Raw genomic sequence first — 21,514 nt, 5'->3', positions numbered from 1 at the left:
GATAATACATACAGAAATAATGAAATACATACAGATATGTAGAGAAACCATGTACATTTTAGTCATCATTTTAGTATTTCCTTGCTCATTTATTTAATTATGTGTGGATGTATTTATCTATTTATGTGTGCGTTTATTTATTAATTTCATTCTAATAACGGCAGGTTTGGTTTTCCATACTGGAAGGGTGTTTTCACACTTGGACCCTTTCGGACTATTTTTGTGAAGTCAGTGCTGTTCACATAATTTTTTTCTGCAGTGTGAATGCTCCAATTGAACTCAGATCCCTCAAATGAGCCCTGTGCTGTTTTTGGACATTGATTAGTGATTGTCAAGTACGGAGTTTTGTACCGACACAATGCTCAGATTATTTGTTTGAAATACTGTATGTGATCTATAGGCTACGAGACCTTCATAAGCTGTTTATTCACATGTGGATTTGAATCAAAAATGTATATAAACCCTTGATTGCCCGATGCTACGTATTTGCCATTGAGAGGCTTTGAAACCCTCGGTCGGCCATATTGGTACTCCCCAGTAGTAGCAGTCCTCCATAGGAATTAATTGAATTCTACAGTATTTCAGTTAAATGTTTCAAGGACAAATTACATGTATTTAAGTGCTTTTTGTTGTTGTAGTGGGGACAGTAATATTAATAATCTCTTAAAAATATCCTTTAAGGAAAATGTTTTTATATTTTATCATGTTTAGCTTACATAATATAATTTAAAAGTATGCATTAAGGTATCTGTAATATAATACATTGGTCAAAAACTAATGTAGACATTAATAAATGCATTTCTATAGCCTACATCATATTTTTTACAACAGTGGGGGAATGCCAAGATGGCTTCAACACAGCACCCCTATCTATCATCTAGTGTATATAAGAATCATTGGTTTGAATAGTGTGAGAAAACAACAATATTTGATGAGAATCACAACATTGGGTACAAAATCAATGCTACCTCATAAAGGGGCAGAAGCCTACATTGGGTGTACAATTTTCTGCTATTTATTCTGTTACCAATATCACGTATATGTTAATATTATCTTCTGATTATATGTATTATGTCTCATCTTTCAACTAAATGCAATCTTTCAGCTTCCAAAATGTAAGTAGGTATATCTAGCTGTCCAATAACATGTTCTGATAGAATGGCTTGTCCTGCCCTTTGTGAAAACCCAGTGCTTTGAGTGGATGTTGGAAAATGATCTTGGTTATTTTCTATACATAGCAATGTGAATGCAAAGATGACACAGACCACAAAATAGGTGAAGTGAACTGGCAAAAGAGTACACATTCAAAGGCAATGGCAGTGTGAATACAAAGATAACTTTTTTTTTTTACCCCAGAGTTCACTTTAAAGAGGTGCTATGCTTCGGGGGGCTCTTAGAAGGTGTCTGAGTTTCTGTGGAGTGTTAACACTGCACAAAAAATAACGCGAACTGCACTGAGTTCACAGAAATTGGTGAAAGCACCCTTAAAGAGGACTATATGTGAAAACATCTTTAACAATATGAAACCCAAATATTTAGGCTGACGTAATCCAGTGTCCAGAAAACGTATTTGCGGGATATGCAAATATGTTTATATTTAATGAGTTGTTGCCTCATTTGCATATTTAAATACAATATTTCTGAATATTTTTTATACAAAAAAGTATTATATTTGTGTCTACATTGAACAGGTAAAGGTTGATTGTGATATTATTAAGGGGGAAAAATCCCCATTAGGGTTTGTTGCCTGGCTGTAGAATTCCATTCATTTCTATGGAGGACTGCTTTTCTGAGTAGTGCCAATATGGCCTGTTATTGGCCAATACATAACATCAGCAATCCAAGGTGGCAAGTAGCCTAACGGTTGGAGAGTTGGACCAGTAACCGAACAGGTCGCTGGTTTGAACATCTGATCTGACAAATAAAAAAATCTGACAATGTACCCTTGAGCAAGGCCCTTAACCCTAATTTGCTCAAGTGGCACTGTACTTCTATGGCTGACCCTGTAAAACAACACATTTCACTGCACCTATCCAGTGTATGTGACAATAAAACACCTTATTCTTATATACATCATTGAGGGATACCTATGTTGCTGGAGATCAGAAGTGTCCCGGTTAGAGAAAGACAGGTCGAGGTTGCCAGGGTCAGAGTAGCACACAAGGTGTCGTATTCTGAGGCAGTGAAGAGAGTAGTAGAGGAAGATGGGTCCAGGGCAAGGCATCCTAAGAGGCTCCCCGTGAGTAGGTCAAGGCCAATAGAGAGCAATAGGAATACCATGTGCTTCATTAAGGTTGGCTTCTTAGCATTCAAAGCCATGGTTATCAACTGTACCGCAGAAATGGATCACATAAAATAGATGCTGTGGTGGCAGCTGCAGAGAAGTATTTGGGTGTACAAGATGGTTGAAGATGGTTTGCCGTTCTCCCAAGCTGCCGGGCCTGGTGTAGGATCAGATAGGGCCAAGTAGCATAATACTGTTGAGTTGTTGTTGTTTATAGGGCAATATTCCTTCCCTTTTCCCCGTCCTTTTCCATTCCATTTTTGTGTAGCTATATAGGGATACAGTCAGTGGCCCGTGACCGGACTCATACTCCAGTACAGGAGGTGGCGGTGTATGCACCTCACAGTTTGACGCAATCCGCTAATTCAATTTAAAGAAGAAGAAGAACGGCGGGGCCTATTCAAGAAGGTGTGCTTATGGCGGTGACGGAGATTGCGGTAAATAGCTTGCTAAATAAGTTAAATATGAACTCAGTTATTATTTTCTTTGTTTAGTAGTTGTGCGTATACATCTATTGTGGGAATTATTGGTTTATTCCCATTAACCATGTTTAATTTACAAAACCTGAATTTAGGCATGAGGCCTTTTAGCTAGCTAGCTTGCTATCTACTGCGACAATATGCTCCTGGCTAATGCTATTTAGCTACAAATAAAGCAATCGCTAAATGTGTCGTATTTGTAGCCAACTAATCACAGATCGAACTGCTAGTGTGACAGACTATTGTTGGAATTACAATGCACGAGTCATGATTGAAAATGGTGAAATGTTATTTAGCCTAACGATGCATCGACCAGCTTAGCTAGATTGCTAGTTAACTGACTATAGCTCGCCTAACGTTAGCCCAACCGACGTTAAATTGAGCTTTACTGAAGTGTATAAAGTTAGTCAACGAATTCAGCTAGCTTTGTACTTGCTTCAATACGAACACTATACATTATATACTAACTAGCTACATAGTTATCTAGCTAAATTGGTAGGAAATGACCTATCCAAACACTCGGCGCAAATGGAGGATACCAAGTTTACCGCCTTGCAGCTGCTAACATTAGTCTGAATGCATTTTCTCTCTCTCAGACTTTTTGAATTGTTAAGGCTTCCCCATCACTCTTCCCCTTGGGGTTATCCTGCCTCTGGTGGTCCCAGCGTTTATCAGGTTGTAGGTAAGGAAATAATCTCCACGCGCCCATTGTGCGTTCCAATCACTGGTGACTGGTCGGATTTTGTGCTTTTAGGCCTATAACTATTCTAATCACTGCTTCCAAATCAAGATTAACTGCTTCCGCTTCTCCAGTACGATATATGTACTGTGATGATTCTCAATCTCTATACCTCAAATCTCTTAAAGATGGTCATAGAAGAACAGAGATGCAGCATACCAAATGTGCAGTGCATGGCAATTTCTCCAGTGAATAAGTGTTCCTGTCTCTGAGGATGCTCAGATGTGTATTCATTTCTTTCCTGCTGTGGTTCTTCAGGGAGGGACAGCTCTGATGATGGAGAATGGACAGGGCACAGGTGGGAAGCTTGGCCTGCCGCCTCTCACCCCGGAGCAGCAGGAGGCTCTACAAAGGGTGAGCCTACTACATAAGCATGACTAAATACAGGTGTATACGTAATGACTCAAGATCAGTCAATTTGCCTGCGGTTCCACGATTCTTTCTCACGCTGACAGACTTTTCTTCAGGCAAAGAAATATGCCATGGAGCAGAGCATTAAGAGTGTCTTGGTGAAGCAGACCATTGCCCATCAGCAACAGCAGCTCACCAACTTGCAGGTGAGAAGTGCTGAATTCTGTACTCCTGCAACTAAACTCTCCATCCTCTTGACCATATGTTCTTCCCTTAACACCAACCACACTCAATTTTAGCCTTATTTCTAAGAGTAACTTGGACTATCACGTATACAGTTAAAAGCATCTGCCCTAGTAACTTTGTAGTTACAAACAATACTTGCTTGTTAAGTAGCACAAACAAATAGTAACATCCTTCACAACTGCAGCACAGCATATACACGTGTATTTCTCTGCTTACGGTGATGGGATAGGGATGTTTGTCCTCTTGCTTCTGCCTCTCTTCTTTTTCAGCTGGAGAAGATCAACATGAAGACTTAGTTAAACATGTTGAATGCTTTGCACTTGGTCCCACATAGGGCTTTTGAATGTCTTGAATGTGGGGTAATATTGTGAAATGCTTTGGGGCAGATTGGAGTGGGTGGGACTGCAGAGGGAAAGACAAATTAGTCCTGAAAGTCTTTTAGGGGATGTGTGTCTAGCTGATGTATATCAAAAGCAATGACATTTGAAAAAGCAAAGCTTAAATATATATCTAACCTACTTTTCAGCACCTTTTTCATCTTTACTGTCTTTCAGATGGCAGCAGTGACAATGGGCTTTGGAGATCCTCTCTCACCTTTACAATCGGTCAATAGATTATTAAACTTATTTTCTCTGTTCGCATTCCTGTTAAAAAGGACAGTTACCCTTCTTTGATTGGCCACTCTGGCCTCAATCATAGCCAAAGCAGCTGACCAAAGAACTCATATTTCAAAAGAAGACATGGTTTTTAATATAATAATTATGAGGGACCAGTTCTTACACACACTGTTTCTGCTTAATTCAGTCTGGTTAATGAAGCTGTGTTTGTATGCCCACTGCACCATTTCAGAAGAAATGCCTGGAAGTACTTCCACTAGTGGCAACAGCTGTTGGTGTGTTTTTTTTGTTTGTTTGTTTTACACTGAAAGTGATTTATATTAGGACGTTATGTATGAATTCATACATTTGAGCACAATACAAACTTCATCGGGGCATTTTAGCAGTATGATGGCTTTTTACACTAGCCTGAAATGGCTATCCATGGGTGGTTGAGAAAATTAACATGGGGGAAGTCCATGTCTTCTTTGAAAATATGCTTGTACTTTGCATTGATTGAAGCTGAAAAAGCCAGCTTTGGTGTGGGGCTAAAGAGGGTTAGCAGTCTCTTTCAATAACCAAAGATGAGAGAACTGCTCAAACAGGAATTTTTGGCAATGTCAAATTTGATGCTGTAATAGGGGATATCACTTTTCTCTTCTGTAATAGATTAGGCTGTTAGTTTTGCCCGTGGGTGATAGTAAAAGCAGCTATGCTCAAGTAAAAATACTTGAGTAAAGGACCCAGTAAACTCTGCTTTCAGTGGTTAACCATCCCTCACTCCCCTTAGAGACGTAAGTGTAAAATGTTTTCCTTAGGCTTTTAATGGATGCTATTCAACTGATATAGGTGTTTATTTAATTTGTTGGCCATGTTGAAATGTCACAATATACACTATATGCAGCCCTGGACTACAGGTCCGTTTCAGGAGCCAAATATTAGCAAAGGACATCCATGTCACCTTCAGTGCTTTCACCCATATTAATGCAGTAATGAGAAACATACATTTTTTAAAATTACGTAGCTGTTTGGGTGCCAGCATTCACCAAATTGTTAATCTTTGTGTAGATAGTCGCAAAATCGTTGTCCGGGACTCTATGTTGCGTATGCCCAGATTGCATCTGTCCCTGACATTGGCCTGTACGTCTATTGTTGGGAAAAGCAAACACCATACAGAATTAAACAAATACATTTACATTTCAATATAAAAAATAATTTACCCATACACATCTAGATAGATTTATTTTTGTGTGTTCTTGCTTTCATAGACCCCCTAAACATCATGGTGTGTTTTTCTCCGGGGTTACCAGGTGGCGGCTCAGCGTCAGCGTGCTCTAGCCATCATGTGCCGGGTGTATGTGGGCTCCATATACTATGAGCTCGGGGAGGACACCATCAGACAGGCCTTTGCCCCTTTTGGCCCCATCAAGAGCATTGACATGTCATGGGACTCCGTTACAATGAAGCACAAGGTCCGTGTATAGAGCACCCTTAAACCACACCACACAACGTTGCAATGTGATTAGAATCACATCTATACTAAATGATGTGAGGGGAAACTGAAGCACAACAGGGGAATGTGGCGTGCATGTTTCTGTAATGCGGTGGACTGTTGTCCCATGGTTGTATCTGTCTGTGCAGGGCTTTGCCTTTGTGGAGTATGAGATCCCGGAGGCGGCACAGCTGGCTTTGGAGCAGATGAACTCAGTCATGCTTGGGGGCAGGAACATCAAGGTGAGTGGCCTGGAGAGTCAGCCTGTCCGGCCCAGTGGAAGTGGACCTCTCAGAACCCCCTCTATACCCCTGGAAAGAGGGGTGCTCCTGCTATTACCTTTTTAACCTTTTTGTTTTCTTTTCATTTCTATCGAGAACGCATGGATCCAGTTCGAAATCCTCATTTCGCTCTTTCCGTGTAACTGAACTATTATTTCTGTGTGAATCACTAATTGGTAGTCTCTCTAAATTCTGTATGGAAGTGTTATCTAAAGCCACTCATTTCTTTTGTCTTTCTTTGCTTGTATGTATGTCAATTCATTTACAGGTATGCGTGTGTGTGTTTGGGTGCGTGTGTGTTTTGTGTGTGTGCGCGCATGTCTGTGTGCGCGCGGGTGTTTTTTTGTGAATGTCTGCTGTGTTCTGCTTCCATGATGTCATCACCACATTGTTTTAGTGACCAGTTCCTCTAGGATGCCCGGGCAGCGTACGATGATGTGTTGCTCTGTGTCCGAGATGTGCTGATGATGGGCTGCGCCTGGTTGGTGTCGCTTGGCCGCCCCACCTGCAGCACAGATCATATACTACTTAGCCGCTAATAGAGACGCTCCATACACTAGCCTATAGATGGACAGTTAGAGGAGATACCTCCAACTACTCTAGAAAGTGTAGTGCTAGCCACACGTGTGGTTTTATCTTGTTAATTCTTTAAGCATTTCCACTAGTTGATCCTCAGCCGCAGCTCTGGCTGCGGCATTCTGAACAGGCCTTTCAGTGTTGTTCGAAACTGCCTGAGTGAGTGAAGCAGCTTTTACAGTAGAATTATCTTAATGAGTTCTAGACAGGCTATTTTCTTGATCTCCTCTTCGTTTTTTTACGTGATCTTCGGCTCTAGTTGATTTCCAGGTGACGATTTTAAAGTGACTATCTGAGTTGTTGGTATGTTGTCAGTTTCTATAATTCAGAAAAAAAAGGGGGAGAGTGAGAAGTGTCAATAGAAGGTGTTGTCTCTACTCTATAGTGCAGGTTGTCACGTTTCACATCACTCGTATTACCTAAGCCTCTGCAGAAAGCCCTGGTGGAAAGATGCTGTTTAGCAAGGCTAGTGGAAACTTGGCAAAGAATACATTGGGCTGCGATTACATTTTAGTTATTTAGCGGATGCTCTTATCCAGAGCAACTTAAAGTAGTGAGTGCATACATTTTTTTTTTGGTACATTTTTGTACTGGTCCCCGTGGGAATCGAACCCACAACCCTGGTGTTGCAAGCACCATGCTCTACCAGCTGAGCCACACGGGACCAATTGCAAAGAGAAATGGTCTCCTTCGGTTTTGGAGCTCGAGGTGTTGCGTTGCTCGGTCAGTGGGCTGTGACACCCCACTCATTGGCCCTGTGCTGGTATCTGTGCTGTAGGTGGGGCGGCCAGGTAACATTGGTCAGGCGCAACCCATCATCGACCAGCTGGCAGAGGAGGCGCGCGCCTACAACCGGATCTTCGTGGCTTCCGTCCACCCTGACCTCTCAGACGAGGACATCAAGAGCGTCTTTGAGGCCTTCGGGAGGATCAAGTCCTGCACGTTAGCCAGGGACCCCACCACAGGAAGACACAAGAGCTTTGGCTTCATCGGTGAGCAGAGAGGCGTTTGGCGGCCCTCAGGATGTGCTGTTGCTGTGTGTTTGTCCTCCTAACTCCTATTTTCCCCCCTCTCTCCCTGGCAGAGTATGACAAGCCCCAGTCGTCCCTGGATGCAGTGTCCTCCATGAACCTGTTTGACCTGGGGGGCCAGTACTTGCGGGTGGGCAAGGCCGTAACCCCGCCCATGCCCATGCTGACCCCCACCCAGCCTGGTGGCCTGCCGCCCGCTGCAGCCGTGGCTGCTGCAGCAGCCACCGCTAAGATAACGGCCCAGGCAAGTATGATTCCCTTCCAAAGGGATCTATTGGCCTTCCAGGTAAATATACCTCTGATATACAGTGAGCTCCAAAAGTGTTGGGACAGCGACACATTTTCTTGTTATTTTGGCTCTGTACTTCAGCACTTCAGATTTGAAATGATACAATGACTGAGGGTAAAGTGCTGACTGTCAGCTTTAATTTTAGGGTATTTTCACCCGTATCTGGTGACCCATTTAGAAATTACGTCACTTTTTGTACATGGGGGACCAAACATATGGGGACAAAGTCACTTATGTGTATTAAACTAGTACAAATATTTGTGCTAGCCTCCCGAGTGGCGTAGCGGTTTAAGACACTGCATCGCAATGCTTGAGGCGTCACTACAGGCCCGGGTTCAATCCCAGGCTGTGTTGAAGCCGGCCGGGTGACCCATGAGGCGGCGCACAATTGGTCCAGCATCGTCCGAGTTAGGGGAGGGTTTGGCCGGCCGGGATGTCCATGTCCCATCGCGCTCTAGCGACTCCTGTTGCAGCGATGCCTCTAACTTTCTCACTAATCATTACTCAGGATTAATTCAGGATTATCCATAATCACTGTAGCATCCACATTAATGTTGAAGTGTTTAGAAAGATTCTTATTTACAATAAGTGACTCCATTATTTACCATTAATTTCTATTGGGCACAAAATAATCTGAAACGCAACCAAAACAAACAATAAATAGATCCAAAAAATGTGTAGCTTGATGTAGTCATTGCGTGCTATGAATATAGCACCAAATACTAAACATTTTAATGTATAATACAGAAGTGAATTTGTCCCAATACTTTTGGTCCCCTAAAAATGGGGGGGGGAAACTATGTACAAATAGTGCTGTAATTTCTAAACGGTTCACCCCATATCAAAAAACCCTCAAATTAAAGCTGACAATCTGCACTTTAACCTCAGTTACTGTATCGTTTCAAATCCAAAGTGCTGGAGTACAGAGCCAAAACAACAAAATATTTGTCACTGTCCCACTACTTTTGGAGCTCACTGTAGGTAGCTAGGTGTGACCTTTTTGTTAAAATGTGATAAGTATAATTAATATACTAAAGATACATTATATTTCTGTGTATATAAATCTGAATCTTCTATTTTCTGTGCACATTAACATATATTTTGATGTGCCCTGCCGTAGAATTGAATACAGTATTTGATGAATTGATAATGCAGAACCCGTGCAGGGCAATATAAAGTCTTCTATGTTCACTGCTCTGTGTTTGCTAACAACATTTGCTGTGCCATGTCTGCTTGTTCTGATGTGAGCTCAACCCACGGTTGCAAAAGTTTATCCCCTGTGAAATGAGGGCTGGCCCTCTTCCCTTGTAATTCTAAGTACTATAATACTAAGAAGCAATTCTGCTCCTGTAAAATATACTGAACACAAATGTTAACACAAACATGCCAAGATTTTACTGGGTTATTGTTCATATAAGGAAATCAGTCAGATGAAATGCATTCATTAGGCCCTAATCTATGGATTTCACATGACTGGGCTGGGGCTCAGCCATGGGTGGGCTTTGGATGGCATAGGCCAATCAGAATCAGTTTTCCCCCCCACAAACGGTTACGTGTGGTCTGACATTAGAGGCAGCTTGTTGTAGAGAAATGAACATTCAATTCTATGGAAACAGTTCTGGTGGACATTCCTGCAGCCAGCATGCCAAACTGAACGCTCCCTCAACTTGAAACATCTGCGGTGTTGTCTGCAAAAACTGCAAAAATTGTTTTTCCCCCAGCACAAGGTGCCCTTGTGTAATGATCATACGTTTTTAATCATCTTCTTGATAGGCCACACCTGTCAGGTGGATCAGTTATCTTGGCAAAGGAGAAATGCTAACTAACATGGATGTAAACAAATTTGTTAACGATTTGAGAAATAAGCTTTTTGTGCGTATGGAATATTTATGGGATTTTTTTTATTTTTTCAGCCCATGAAAGATGGGACCAACACTTGTGTTTTATATTTTTGTTCAGTGCTTTTGGGTGTGGAAGCTAATTATTCCCTGCAGTCTCACTGCTTAAGCAAGCACACACCCTCACTGCTATATCTGGCACTGTTAACAGTAGTCATAGTTCTGTTTAGTAATACTATTGTAGATCTATTGTAAATACTATTGTTGAGTTTAGTGGAAGTGACAATTTGTAGTTGTAGAATGTTGTATATTGTCTTGGCACTACTAATCTGACAATTGTAGTGAGGGCCACGGCAAGTTGCCTATTCCTTAGGTTATAAAGGCTATAGCAGTTTCAATAAATGTTAAACAATTTACACAATGAAAGAACAATGTAGACGGAGCTAAGATTTTCAACAAAGCAGCACAAAATGTCCCGTCAGAATGATTTATATATACAGTTAAAGTCGGAAGTTTACATACACTTAGGTTTGAGTCATTAAAACCTGTTTTTCAACCACTCCACAAATTTGTTGATAACAAACTATAGTTTTGGCAAGTCGGTTACTTTGAGCCTGACACAAGTCATTTTTACAACAATTGTTTACAGACAGACTATTTCACTTAACTCACTATCACAATTTTAGTGGGTCAGAAGTTTACATACACTAAGTTGACTGGCCAGCCAATAGCCACAAATGTTACTAGCCAACTAGTTGTGGGTGACCTATTATTTGATACATTTGTGTGAACTTGCTCATATCAAGCAACAGGTGGCTTGCGGAAAGGTAAAAAATAACAATTAGTGGACTCGTTTTATGAAGGATCGGACAGTAAAATGGATTGGTTAGCTAGCTGGTAAGGCTTTAATATATTTCTTAATTAAGCTGAAGCTGGGTTTCCCAAGTTGTTCAGTGCTTAGTGCTCATGCTGGTGAACAAGATAGACTTGTGACGTCACTCACCCAAGAAGGCTCAACCAGTCACCTGACTTAACTCTAGAATATTAATGACTTTGCCTCTGACTGTCCTGCGAGCTTGCGCTAGTGGTCCTTTTTTACCGGTCTTTTTAAAAATTGTATTTTTGTTAAGTCTTTTGGGTGGTTGGCCAGTAGGGGGTCAGTATCATTGAATATCGCAATGTTTTATGGGTACTTAATCACGATAGGACAAAGGTGGACATCCCCCAACCCTAATGCAGAGTAGAGCACTATACATGCTGTATAAAGTCTGACTGTGCAACCTCACTGTGTTTTCCTGCTAATGCGTCCCGCCCCTCTCTCAAGGAGGCTGTGACCGGGGCGTCCATCTTGGGGGCGATGGCCGGGGCGAACCAGATGGGCCAAATGAGTCAGATGGGACAAATGGGACAAATGGGTCCGATGGGCTCCATGGGCATCCCTCAGGCAGTCATGGCTGCCCAGGCCCCCGGAATGATCACAGGTGTGTATCGAGACATGTGTGAGTACAGAGTATTGTCCACTGACCTGTGCACTGTTTTGAATCTTTTTAGAGGGTTAGAGGATCGTTTTAAATTATTTCAAGTGTGTCTCTTATCTACTCAATGCTACTGTGTTGAGCGGGATTATCTGGTCAGCCAGTTTTTGTAGTTTTTCCATCTGATCCTGCTCATTTGAGAATGTGTTAAAAAAAAAGCTTGACTACAGTTGGTTCACATGCCACATGACCAATTAGAGAAACAATGAAATTGCAACAGGTTTTGACTCCTATGAATGGCAATGTTCTCTCAGAGAAACCATATCAATGAAGATGTATTTATGTATGGCTGATGTGTGTGAATGTCCCTGTAGGTGTGACACCAGTGCGTCCTAACCTGCCAGTGCTGCCCCAGGTGGGCCTGGTCAACCCTGTGCTGGCCTCACCGCCTGTGATCACCAACCCGGCCCAAATCAACCCCTCTCTACAAGAGCTTCAGAAGAAGAAGCAGGAGGAGAAAGAGATGCTGCAGGATGGGACAGGCCAGGAGATGTTGAGCGACCAAGAACACATGAGCATTTCCGGAAGCAGCGCCAGGCACATGGTCATGCAGAAACTGCTGAGGAAATCAGAGGTAAGATCACACATGAAGATTGTGTGTGTATATAGTGCTTTCGGAAAGTATTCAGAACCCTGCACTTTTCCCACATGGTTACGTTACAACCTCATTCTAAAATGGATTACATTTTCTCTCTTCCCCCCCCCTCCACCTACCCCATAAAGACAACGCAAAAACAGTTTTTTATAAATGTTTGTACATTTTATAATTATTCAGACCCTTCACTCAGTACTTTGTTGAAGCACCTTTGGCAGTGATTACAGCCTCAATTCTTCTATGGTATATATCTACAAGCTTGGCACACCTGTATTTGGGGAATTCCTCCATTCTTCTCTGCAGATCCTCTCAAGCTCTGTCAGGTTGGATGTGGAGCATCGCTGCACAGCTATTTTCAGGTGTCTCCAGAGATGTTAGATCGGTTTCAAGTCCAAGCTCTGGCTGGGCTACTCAAGGACATTCAGAGACTTGTCCTGAAGCCACTCCTGCATTGTCTTGGCTGTGTGCTTAGGGTCGTTGTCCTGTTGGAAGGTGAACCTTAGCCCCAGTCTGAGGTCCTGAGTGCTCTGCAGCAGGTTTTCATCAAGGATCTCTCTGTACTTTGCTCTGTTCATATTTCCCTTGATCCTGACTAGTCTCCCAGTCCCTGCCACTGAAAAACATCCCACAGCATCATGCTGTGAGGATGTGTAAATAAAGTATCTGTTTTTTTATTTTGAATACATTTCTAAACCTGTTCTCATTGCCATTATGGGGTATTGTGTGTAGAGTGATGAATAAAAACACATGTATTTAATCAATTTTAGAAAAAGGTTGAAATGTAAACAATGTGGAAAATGTCAAGGGTTCTGAATACTTTCTGAATGCACTGTATCTACTATTATATTATACTATTGATACTTTTTACATAAATATTCAGACCCTTTGCTATGAGCTCAATTTCGAGTCTCAGGTGCTTCCTGCCACCCCATAGGCCTAGTGGTTGGAGCGTTGGACTAGTAACCGAAAGGTTGCAAGATCAAATCCCCGAGCTGACAAGATAAAAAATGTTGTTCTTCCCCTGAACAAAGCAGTTAACCCACTATTCCTAGGCCGTCATTGAAAATAATAATTTGTTCTTAACTGACTTGCCTAGTTAAATAAAGGTAAAATAAAAAAAATCGTCCTTGAGATTTTTCTACAACTTAATTGGACCACCTGTGGTAAATTTAATTGATTGGACATGATTTGGAAAGGTACACATCGGTCTATAACGTCACACAGTTGACAGTGCATGTCAGAGCAAAAACCAAGCCATGAAGTCGAAGGAATTGTCTGTCGATCTTCAAGACAGGATTGTGTTGAGGCACGGTTCTGGGGAAGGGTACCAAAACATTTCTGCAGCATTGAAGGTCCCCAAGAACAGTGGTCTCCACTTAAATGGAAGAAGTTTTGGAACCACCAAGACTTTTCCTAGAGCTGATGCCTGGCCAAACTGGGCAATTGGGGGACAAGGTCCTTAATCAGGGTGGTGACCAAGAACCTGATGGTCACTTTGACAGAGCTCCAGAGTGCCTTTGTGGAGAACCTTCCAGTAAGACAACTATCTCTGCAGCAGTCCACCAATCAGACCTTTTTATGGTAGTGGCCTGACGGAAGCCACTCTTCAGTAAAAGGCACATGACAGCCCGCTTGGAGTTTGTAAAAAGGCACCTAAAGACTCTGACCTAGAGAAACAAGATTCTCTGGTCTGATGAAACCAAGATTGAACTCTTTGGCCTGAATGCCTGGAGGAAACCTTTAACTGGGCAAGTCAGTTAATAAGAACAAATTCTTATTTACGATGACGGCCAAACCCTAATCCGGACGACACTGGGCCTATTGTGAGCCACCCTATCGGACTCCCAATCAATGCCGGTTGTGATGTGTTCTGGAATTTAAACCAGGGTCTGTAGTGACGCCTCTAGCACTGAGATGCAGTTCCTTAGACTGCTGCGCCACTCGGGAGCCCATGCTGTGGGGATGTTTTTCAGCAGCAGGGAGGGGAGACACGTCAGGATCGAGGGAAAGTTGAACGGAGCGATGTAAAGAGATCCTTGATGAAAACCTGCTCCAGAGCGCTTAGGACCTCAGGCTGGGGCAAAGGTTCACCTTCCAACAGGACAACGACCCTAAGCACACAGCCAGGACAACGCAGGAGTGGCTTCGGGGCACGTCTCTGAATGTCCTTGAGTGGCCCATCCAGAGCCCGGTCTTGAACCCAATCTAACATCTCCCCAGCCAACCTGACAGAGCTTGAGAGGATCTCAAATCAAGTTTTATTTGTTACATGTGCTGAAAACAGGTGTAGGTAGACCTTACAGTGAAATTATTACTTACAAGCCCTTACCTTAAGGTAGAGTTCAAGTGACTAAGCATAGCTTATAAACACAGTAGCAGCAGTGTAAAAGAGGGGTCTGGGTAGCCCTTTGATTAGCTGTTCAGGAGTCCTATGGCTTGGGGATAGAAGCTATTAAGAATCCTTTTGGACCTATACTTGGGGTTCCAGTACCTCTTGCCATGTGGAATCAGAGAGAACAATCTATGACTAGGGTGGCTGGAGTCTTTGACAATTTTTAGGGCCTTCCTCTGACACCGCCTGGTATATGGCAGGAAGCTTGGCCCCAGTGATGTACTGGGCTGTACGCTCTACCCTCTGTAGTTCCTTGCAGTCTGAGGCCGGGCAGTTGCCATACCAGGCAGTGATGCAACCAGTCAGGATGTTCTCGATGGTGCAGCTGTAGAATCTTTTGAGGATCTGAGGACACATGCCAAATCTTTTCAGTCTCCTGAGGGGGAATAGGCTTTGTCGTGCCCTATTCACGACTGTCTTGGTGTGTTTGGACCATGATAGTCTGATTCCAAGATGGCGTAGCAGTGCAGACGTTGTTTGTCGTTCTCCCGTGTAAATGTTGTATTTTTCATATTTTTGTATATATTTCAATATATTTTCAATCTAACTTTTTTAAATGAAATATACCTTCCGGCAACCCGCCTCACCCAATATAATACGGATCTGCTATTTTTAGACTTTTTAGAACTCTACCAGAAGCTAGCCATCAGAAGCAAACCAGCTACTTAGCTACTAGTTATTTAGTCATTGTTAGCCACTGCTAGCGGCCTTTACCTGTAGCACAGACACCAGCCGCTTTTAGCCTGGTTAATAATTGCCAGTCTGCACAGTGCGTTACTAACCCTGTGCATATCGGACTGTTTTTCTCCACTACAACACCGGATTCCTGCCATAAGCCCTGACCCATTACTCCTGATCATCACAGCAAGCTAGCTCCCACCGAGTGGCCCAGCCCAAAGCTATCCTTGAGCTATGATTTTTAAGTAATTAATTTGCATTTTATTGCATGACATAAGTATTTGATACATCAGAAAAGCAGAACTTAATATTTGGTACAGAAACATTTGTTTGCAATTACAGAGATCATACGTTTCCTGTAGTTCTTGACCAGGTTTGCACACACTGCAGCAGCGTTTTTGGCCCACTTCTCCATACAGACCTTCTCCAGATCCTTCAGGTTTCGGGGCTGTCGCTGGGCAATACTGACTTTCAGCTCCCTCCAAAGCTTTTCTATTGGGTTCAGATCTGGAGACTGGCTAGGCCACTCCAGGACCTTGAGATGCTTCTTACGGAGCCACTCCTTAGTTGCCCTGGCTGTGTTTCGGGTCGTTGTCATGCTGGAAGACCAAGCCACGACCCATATTCAATGCTCTTACTGAGGGAAGGAGGTTGTTGGCCAAGATCTTGCGATACATGGCCCCATCCATCCTCCCCTCAATACGGTGCAGTCGTCCTGTCCCCTTTGCAGAAAAGCATCTTCAAAGAATGATATTTCCACCTCCATGCTTCACGGTTGGGATGGTGTTCTTGGGGTTGTACTCATCCTTCTTCCTCCAAACACGACGAGTGGAGTTTAGACCAAAAAGCTCTATTTTTGTCTCATCAGACCACATGACTTTCTCCCATTCCTCCTCTGGATCATCCAGATGGTCATTGGCAAACTTCAGACAGGCCTGGACATGCGCTCGCTTGAGCAGGGGGACCTTGCGTGCGCTGCAGGATTTTAATCCATCACGGCGTAGTGTGTTACTAATGGTTTTCTTTGAGACTGTGGTCCCAGCTCTCTTCAGGTCATTGACCAGGTCCTGCCGTGTAGTTCTGGGCTGATCCTTCACCTTCCTCATGATCATTGATGCCCCACAAGGTGAGATCTTGCATGGAGCCCCAGACCAAGGGTGATTGACCGTCATCTTGAACTTCTTCCATTTCCTAATAATTGCACCAACAGTTGTTGCCTTCTCACCAAGCTGCTTGCCTATTGTCCTGTAGCCCATCCCAGTCTTGTGCAGGTCTACACTTTTGTCCCTGATGTCCTTACACAGCTCTCTGGTCTTGGCCATTGTGGAGAGGTTGGAGTCTGTTTGATTATGTGGACAGGTGTCTTTTTATACAGGTAACGAGTTCAAACAGGTGCAGTTAATACAGGTAATGAGTGGAGAACAGGAGGGCTTCTTAAAGCAAAACTAACAGGTCTGTGAGAGCCGGAATTCTTACTGGTTGGTAGGTGATCAAATACTTATGTCATGCAATAACATGCAAATTAATTACTTAAAAATCATACAATGTGATTTTCTGGATTTTTGTTTTAGATTCCGTCTCTCACAGTTGAAGTGTACATATGGTAGAAATTACAGATCTCTACATGCTTTGTAAGTAGGAAACACTGCCGAATTTGCAGGTTATCAAATACTTGTTCTCCCCACTGTAGCTGATACCTGCTGGGCTGTTCATTAATCACAGTACTACATTTGGTTTATTTTTGTTTATCTGTCGGCCCCAACCTCGAACTCGGGCACTGTGTGGAGTTAACTAACCCTCTCTGCCCATTCATCGCCATTTTACCTGTTGTCTTAGCTGATTAGCTGTTGTTGTCTTACCTGTTGTCTTAGCTAGCTCTCCCAATCAACACCTGTGTTTGCTTTATGCCTCACTTTGTCTCCCTCTAGTGTCAATATGCCTTGTATACTGTTGATTAGGATGGTTATCATTGTTTTAGTTTACTGCGGAGCCCCTAGTCCCACTCAACATGCCTCAGATACCTCTTTTGTCCCACCTCCCTCACCCAGCATAACTAATGTGTCCAGAGATGCAAACTCTTGTCGTCACTCAATGCCTAGGTTTACCTCCACTGTATACGCACCCTACCATACCCCTGTCTGTACATTATGCCCTGCCACACCCAGAAATCTGCTGCTTTTATTCTCTGTCCCCAACGCAATAGACGATGAGTTTGATGAGCCTTTAGCCATACCCTCAACCTACTCCTCCTCTTTTCCTCGGGTGATGTGGAGGTTAACCCAGGCCCAGCGAGTCCCCAGGCGCTCTCATTTGTTGACTTCTGTAACCGTAAAGCCTTGGTTTCATGCTTGTTAACATCAGAAGCCTCCTCCCTAAGTTTAAATATATATATATTTTAAATTCACTGCTTTAGCACACTCTGCCAACCCTAATGTCCATGCTGTGTCTGAATCCTGGCTTAAGAAGGCCACCAAAAATTCTGAAATTTCCATCCCCAACTACAACATTTTCCGTGAAGATGGAACTGCCGAAGGGGGAGGAGTTAGCTTGCAAAGTTCAGTCATACTATCCAAGTCTGTGCCCAAACAATTAGAGCCCCTACTTTTAAAAATCCACCTTTCCAGAAACAAGTCTCTCACCGTTGCCGCTAGTTATAGACCCCCCTCTGGCCCCAGTTGTGCCCTGGACACCATATGTGAATTGATCGCCCCCCCATCTATCTTCAGAGTTCATACTGTTAGGTGACCTGAACTGGAACATGCTTAACACCCCGGCCATCCTACAATCTAAGCTAGATGCCCTCAATCTCACACAAATTATCAAGGAAACCACCAGGTACAACCCTAAATCTGTAAACATGGGCACCCTCATAGATATTATCCTGACCAACTTGCCTTCCAAATACACCTCTGCTGTTTTCAATCAGGATCTCAGCAATCACTGCCTCATTGCCTGCATCCACTATGGGTCCGCGGTCAAACGACCACCCCTCATCACTGTCAAACGCTCCCTAAAACACTTCAGTGAGCAGGCCTTTCTTTCTAATCAACCTGGCCCGGGTATCCTGGAAGGATATTGACCTCATCCCGTCAGTAGAGGATGCCTGGCTGTTCTTTTAAAGGTAATTTTGTCACCATCTTAAACAAGCATTCCCCTTTCAGAAAATGAAGAACTAAGAATAGATATAGGCCTTGGTTTACTCGAGACCTGACTGCCCTTGACCAGCACAAAAACATCCTGTGGCGTACTGCACTTGCATCGTATAGTCCCCACGATATGCAACTTTTCAGGGAAGTCAGGAACCAATACACACAGTCAGTTAGAAAAGCAAAGGCTAGCTTTTTCAAAAATACATTTGCATCCTGTAGCTCTAACTCCAAAAAGTTTTGGGACACTAAAGTCCATGGAGAACAAGAGCACCTCCTCCCAGCTGTCCTCTGCACTGAGGCTAGGAAACACCGTCACCACCGATAAATCCATGATTATCGAGTATTTCAGTAAGCATTTCTCTATGGCTGGCCATGATTTCCTCCTGGCTACCCTGGCCATCAGCTCCGCACCCCCCGCAGCTACTTGCCCAAGCCTCCCCAGCTTCTCCTTCACCCAAATCCGGATAGCAGATGTTCTGAAAGAGCTGCAAAACCTGGACCTGTACAAATCAGCTGGGCTAGAAAATCTGGACCCTCTCTTTCTAAAATGATCCACTGCCATTGTTGCAACCCCTATTACCAGTCTGTTCAAACTCTCATATCGTCTGAGATTCCTAAAGATTGGAAAGCTGCTGCGGTCATCCCCCTCTTCAAAGGGGGTGACACTCTAAATCCAAACTGGTACAGACCTATATCCATCCTGCCCTGCCTTTCCAAATTCTTCGAAGGCCAAGTTATCAAATCACTGATCATTTCGAATCCCACTGTACCTTCTCTGCTGTGCAGTCCTGTTTCTGAGCTGGTCACGGGTGCACCTCAGCCACGCTCAAGGTACTAAACAATATCATAACCGCCATCGATAAAAGACCGTACTGTGTAGCCGTCTTCATCGACCTGGCCAAGGCTTTCGACTCTGTCAATCATCGTATTCTTATTGGCAGACTCAACAGCCTTGGTTTCTCAAATGACTGCCTCGCCTGGTTCACAAACTACTTCTCAGATAGAGTTCAGTGTGTCAAATCGGAGGGCCTGTTGTCCGGACCTCTGGCGGTCTCTATGGGCGGTACCACAGGGTTCAATTCTCTGGCCAACTCTTTTCTCTGTATATATCAATGATGTCTCTTGCTGCTGGTGATTCCCTGATCCACCTCTACGCAGACAACACCATTCTGTATACTTCTGGCCCTTCTTTGGACACTGTTATCAAACTTCCAAACGAGCGTAAATGCCATACAACACTCCTTCCGTGGCCTCCAACTGCTCTTAAACGCTAGTAAAACTAAATGCATGCGTTTCAACCGATCATTCCCCCCCGCCCTCACTAACTTAACTTTAAGCATCAGCAGTCTGAGCAGGTTACCGATCGCTGCAGCTGTACACAGCCTATCTGTAAAAAGCCCATCCAATTACCTACCTCATCCCCATATTGTTTTTATTAACTTTTTTTGCTCTTTTGCACACCAGTATTTCTACTTGCACATCATCTGCACATATCACTCCAGTGTTACTTTGCTAAATTGTAATTACTTTGCTACTATGGCCTATTTATTGCCTTACCACCTCATGCCATTTGCACACACTGTATATAGACTTTTTCTATTGTTTTATTGACTGTACGTTTGTTTATCCCACTGCTTTGCTTTATCTTGGCCAGGTCGCAGTTGTAAATGAGAACTTGTTCTCAACTGGCCTACCTGGTTAAATAAAGATGAAAGAAAAATAAGTTTGTTAATATGGACACCAAGGAAGTTGAAGCTCTCAACCTGTTCCACTACAGCCCTGTCGATGAGAATTGGTGTTTGCTCGGTCCTCCTTTTCCATTCGTCCACAATCATCTCCTTTGTCTTGATCACGTTGGGGGAGAGGTTGTTGTCCTGGCACCACACATCTGCAGAGAAGAATGGGATAAACTCCCCAAATACAGGTGTGCCGGGTTTGTCGTGTCATACCCAAGAAGTCTCTAGGCTTTAATCACTGCCAAAGGTGCTTCAAGAAAGTACTGAGTAAAGGGTCTGAATACTTATGTAAATGTTATCTTTTTTTGCTTTGTCATTATGAGGTATTGTGTATAGATGGAGGATTTTTATTTGATCCATTTTAGAATAAGGCTGTAAAAATTTGGAAAAAGTCCATGTCTCAATACTTTCCGAATGCACTGTATTTGCCTTGTTTAATTGCAAAAAATGTACAAAAGTTGCAGTACTTTCACTGAAAAGTAGATCTATTTTAGATTTATTTTGAATGTAATGCGATTTGGGTAGGAATACATATTGACTTGTCTTCCCCTCCCCAGTCTACGGTGATGGTGTTACGGAACATGGTGGGGCCAGAGGACATCGATGACGACCTAGAGGGCGAGGTGACAGAGGAGTGCGGCAAGTTTGGTGCCGTCAACCGGGTCATCATCTACCAGGAGAAGCAGGGGGAGGAGGAGGATGCCGAGATCATCGTCAAGATCTTTGTGGAGTTCTCCATGGTCTCGGAGATGAACAAGGCCATCCAGGCACTCAACGACCGCTGGTTTGGGGGTCGCAAGGTCATCGCGGAGGTCTACGACCAAGAGCGCTTTAACAGTAGCGACCTCTCCGCATAAACTGTCTGAAATGGTCGCCCAACACCCATCCCATACCCGTTGCTCAAACTCACTTCAGCCACTATCACTGCTGCTAGAGATTTGGGCCTCTTTTTAAATTGTAATTTTTTTTATTGATGTTGATATTAATATTATTAATGGTCTCTTTTGAGGGATTGGTTAAGAAAATAATATTTGCACCTCATGGATTTTGTTTTGTCACCTACTGTGAAGACTTGATTTATTTTGTATTATTTGCAGTTTTTTTTTGTTATCAAATTGAGAAGTCATTAGGTTACCCCCATTTTTAAGTTGTCAGGACTCTTTAAAAATCGTTTTAGAGCTATTGGTTCCCATTTACCCACAAATAAATTCTTCAACTATGTGAATG

At 43.2% G+C, this 21,514-nt stretch overlaps 1 protein-coding gene and 1 non-coding gene across 7 annotated transcripts; one reads left to right on the top strand and one right to left on the bottom strand.

The window, feature by feature from the left end:
- The first annotated feature begins 2,568 nt into the window (after positions 1–2,568).
- Positions 2,569–21,508, top strand: LOC110489901 (poly(U)-binding-splicing factor PUF60). Of its 6 annotated transcripts, none has more exons than XM_021562876.2 (12): positions 2,569–2,721; positions 3,360–3,445; positions 3,761–3,856; positions 3,970–4,059; positions 4,654–4,704; positions 6,006–6,167; positions 6,337–6,429; positions 7,823–8,036; positions 8,129–8,319; positions 11,527–11,701; positions 12,052–12,311; positions 20,845–21,508. In XM_021562876.2, exons 3-12 carry the CDS (start codon positions 3,776–3,778, stop codon positions 21,142–21,144), a joined length of 1,617 nt encoding a protein of 538 aa, XP_021418551.1. In that variant the 5' UTR covers positions 2,569–2,721; positions 3,360–3,445; positions 3,761–3,775; the 3' UTR covers positions 21,145–21,508. The 6 variants fall into 6 exon arrangements, with proteins under 6 accessions (XP_021418551.1, XP_021418549.1, XP_021418553.1 ...); XM_021562874.2 differs by having other exon boundaries at positions 8,129–8,361; XM_021562878.2 differs by having other exon boundaries at positions 11,527–11,683; positions 20,845–21,340.
- trnaa-ugc lies at positions 7,636–7,710 on the bottom strand. The gene has a single exon. It is a non-coding gene; the product is annotated as a tRNA-Ala (tRNA).
- Positions 21,509–21,514: the final 6 nt, after the last annotated feature.

Source organism: Oncorhynchus mykiss, chromosome 15, assembly GCF_013265735.2.
Source record: "Oncorhynchus mykiss isolate Arlee chromosome 15, USDA_OmykA_1.1, whole genome shotgun sequence".
Lineage (NCBI taxonomy): Eukaryota > Metazoa > Chordata > Actinopteri > Salmoniformes > Salmonidae > Oncorhynchus > Oncorhynchus mykiss.
The sequence above is the reverse complement of the archived record's forward strand: the minus strand, read 5'-3'. Positions and strand labels throughout refer to the sequence as shown.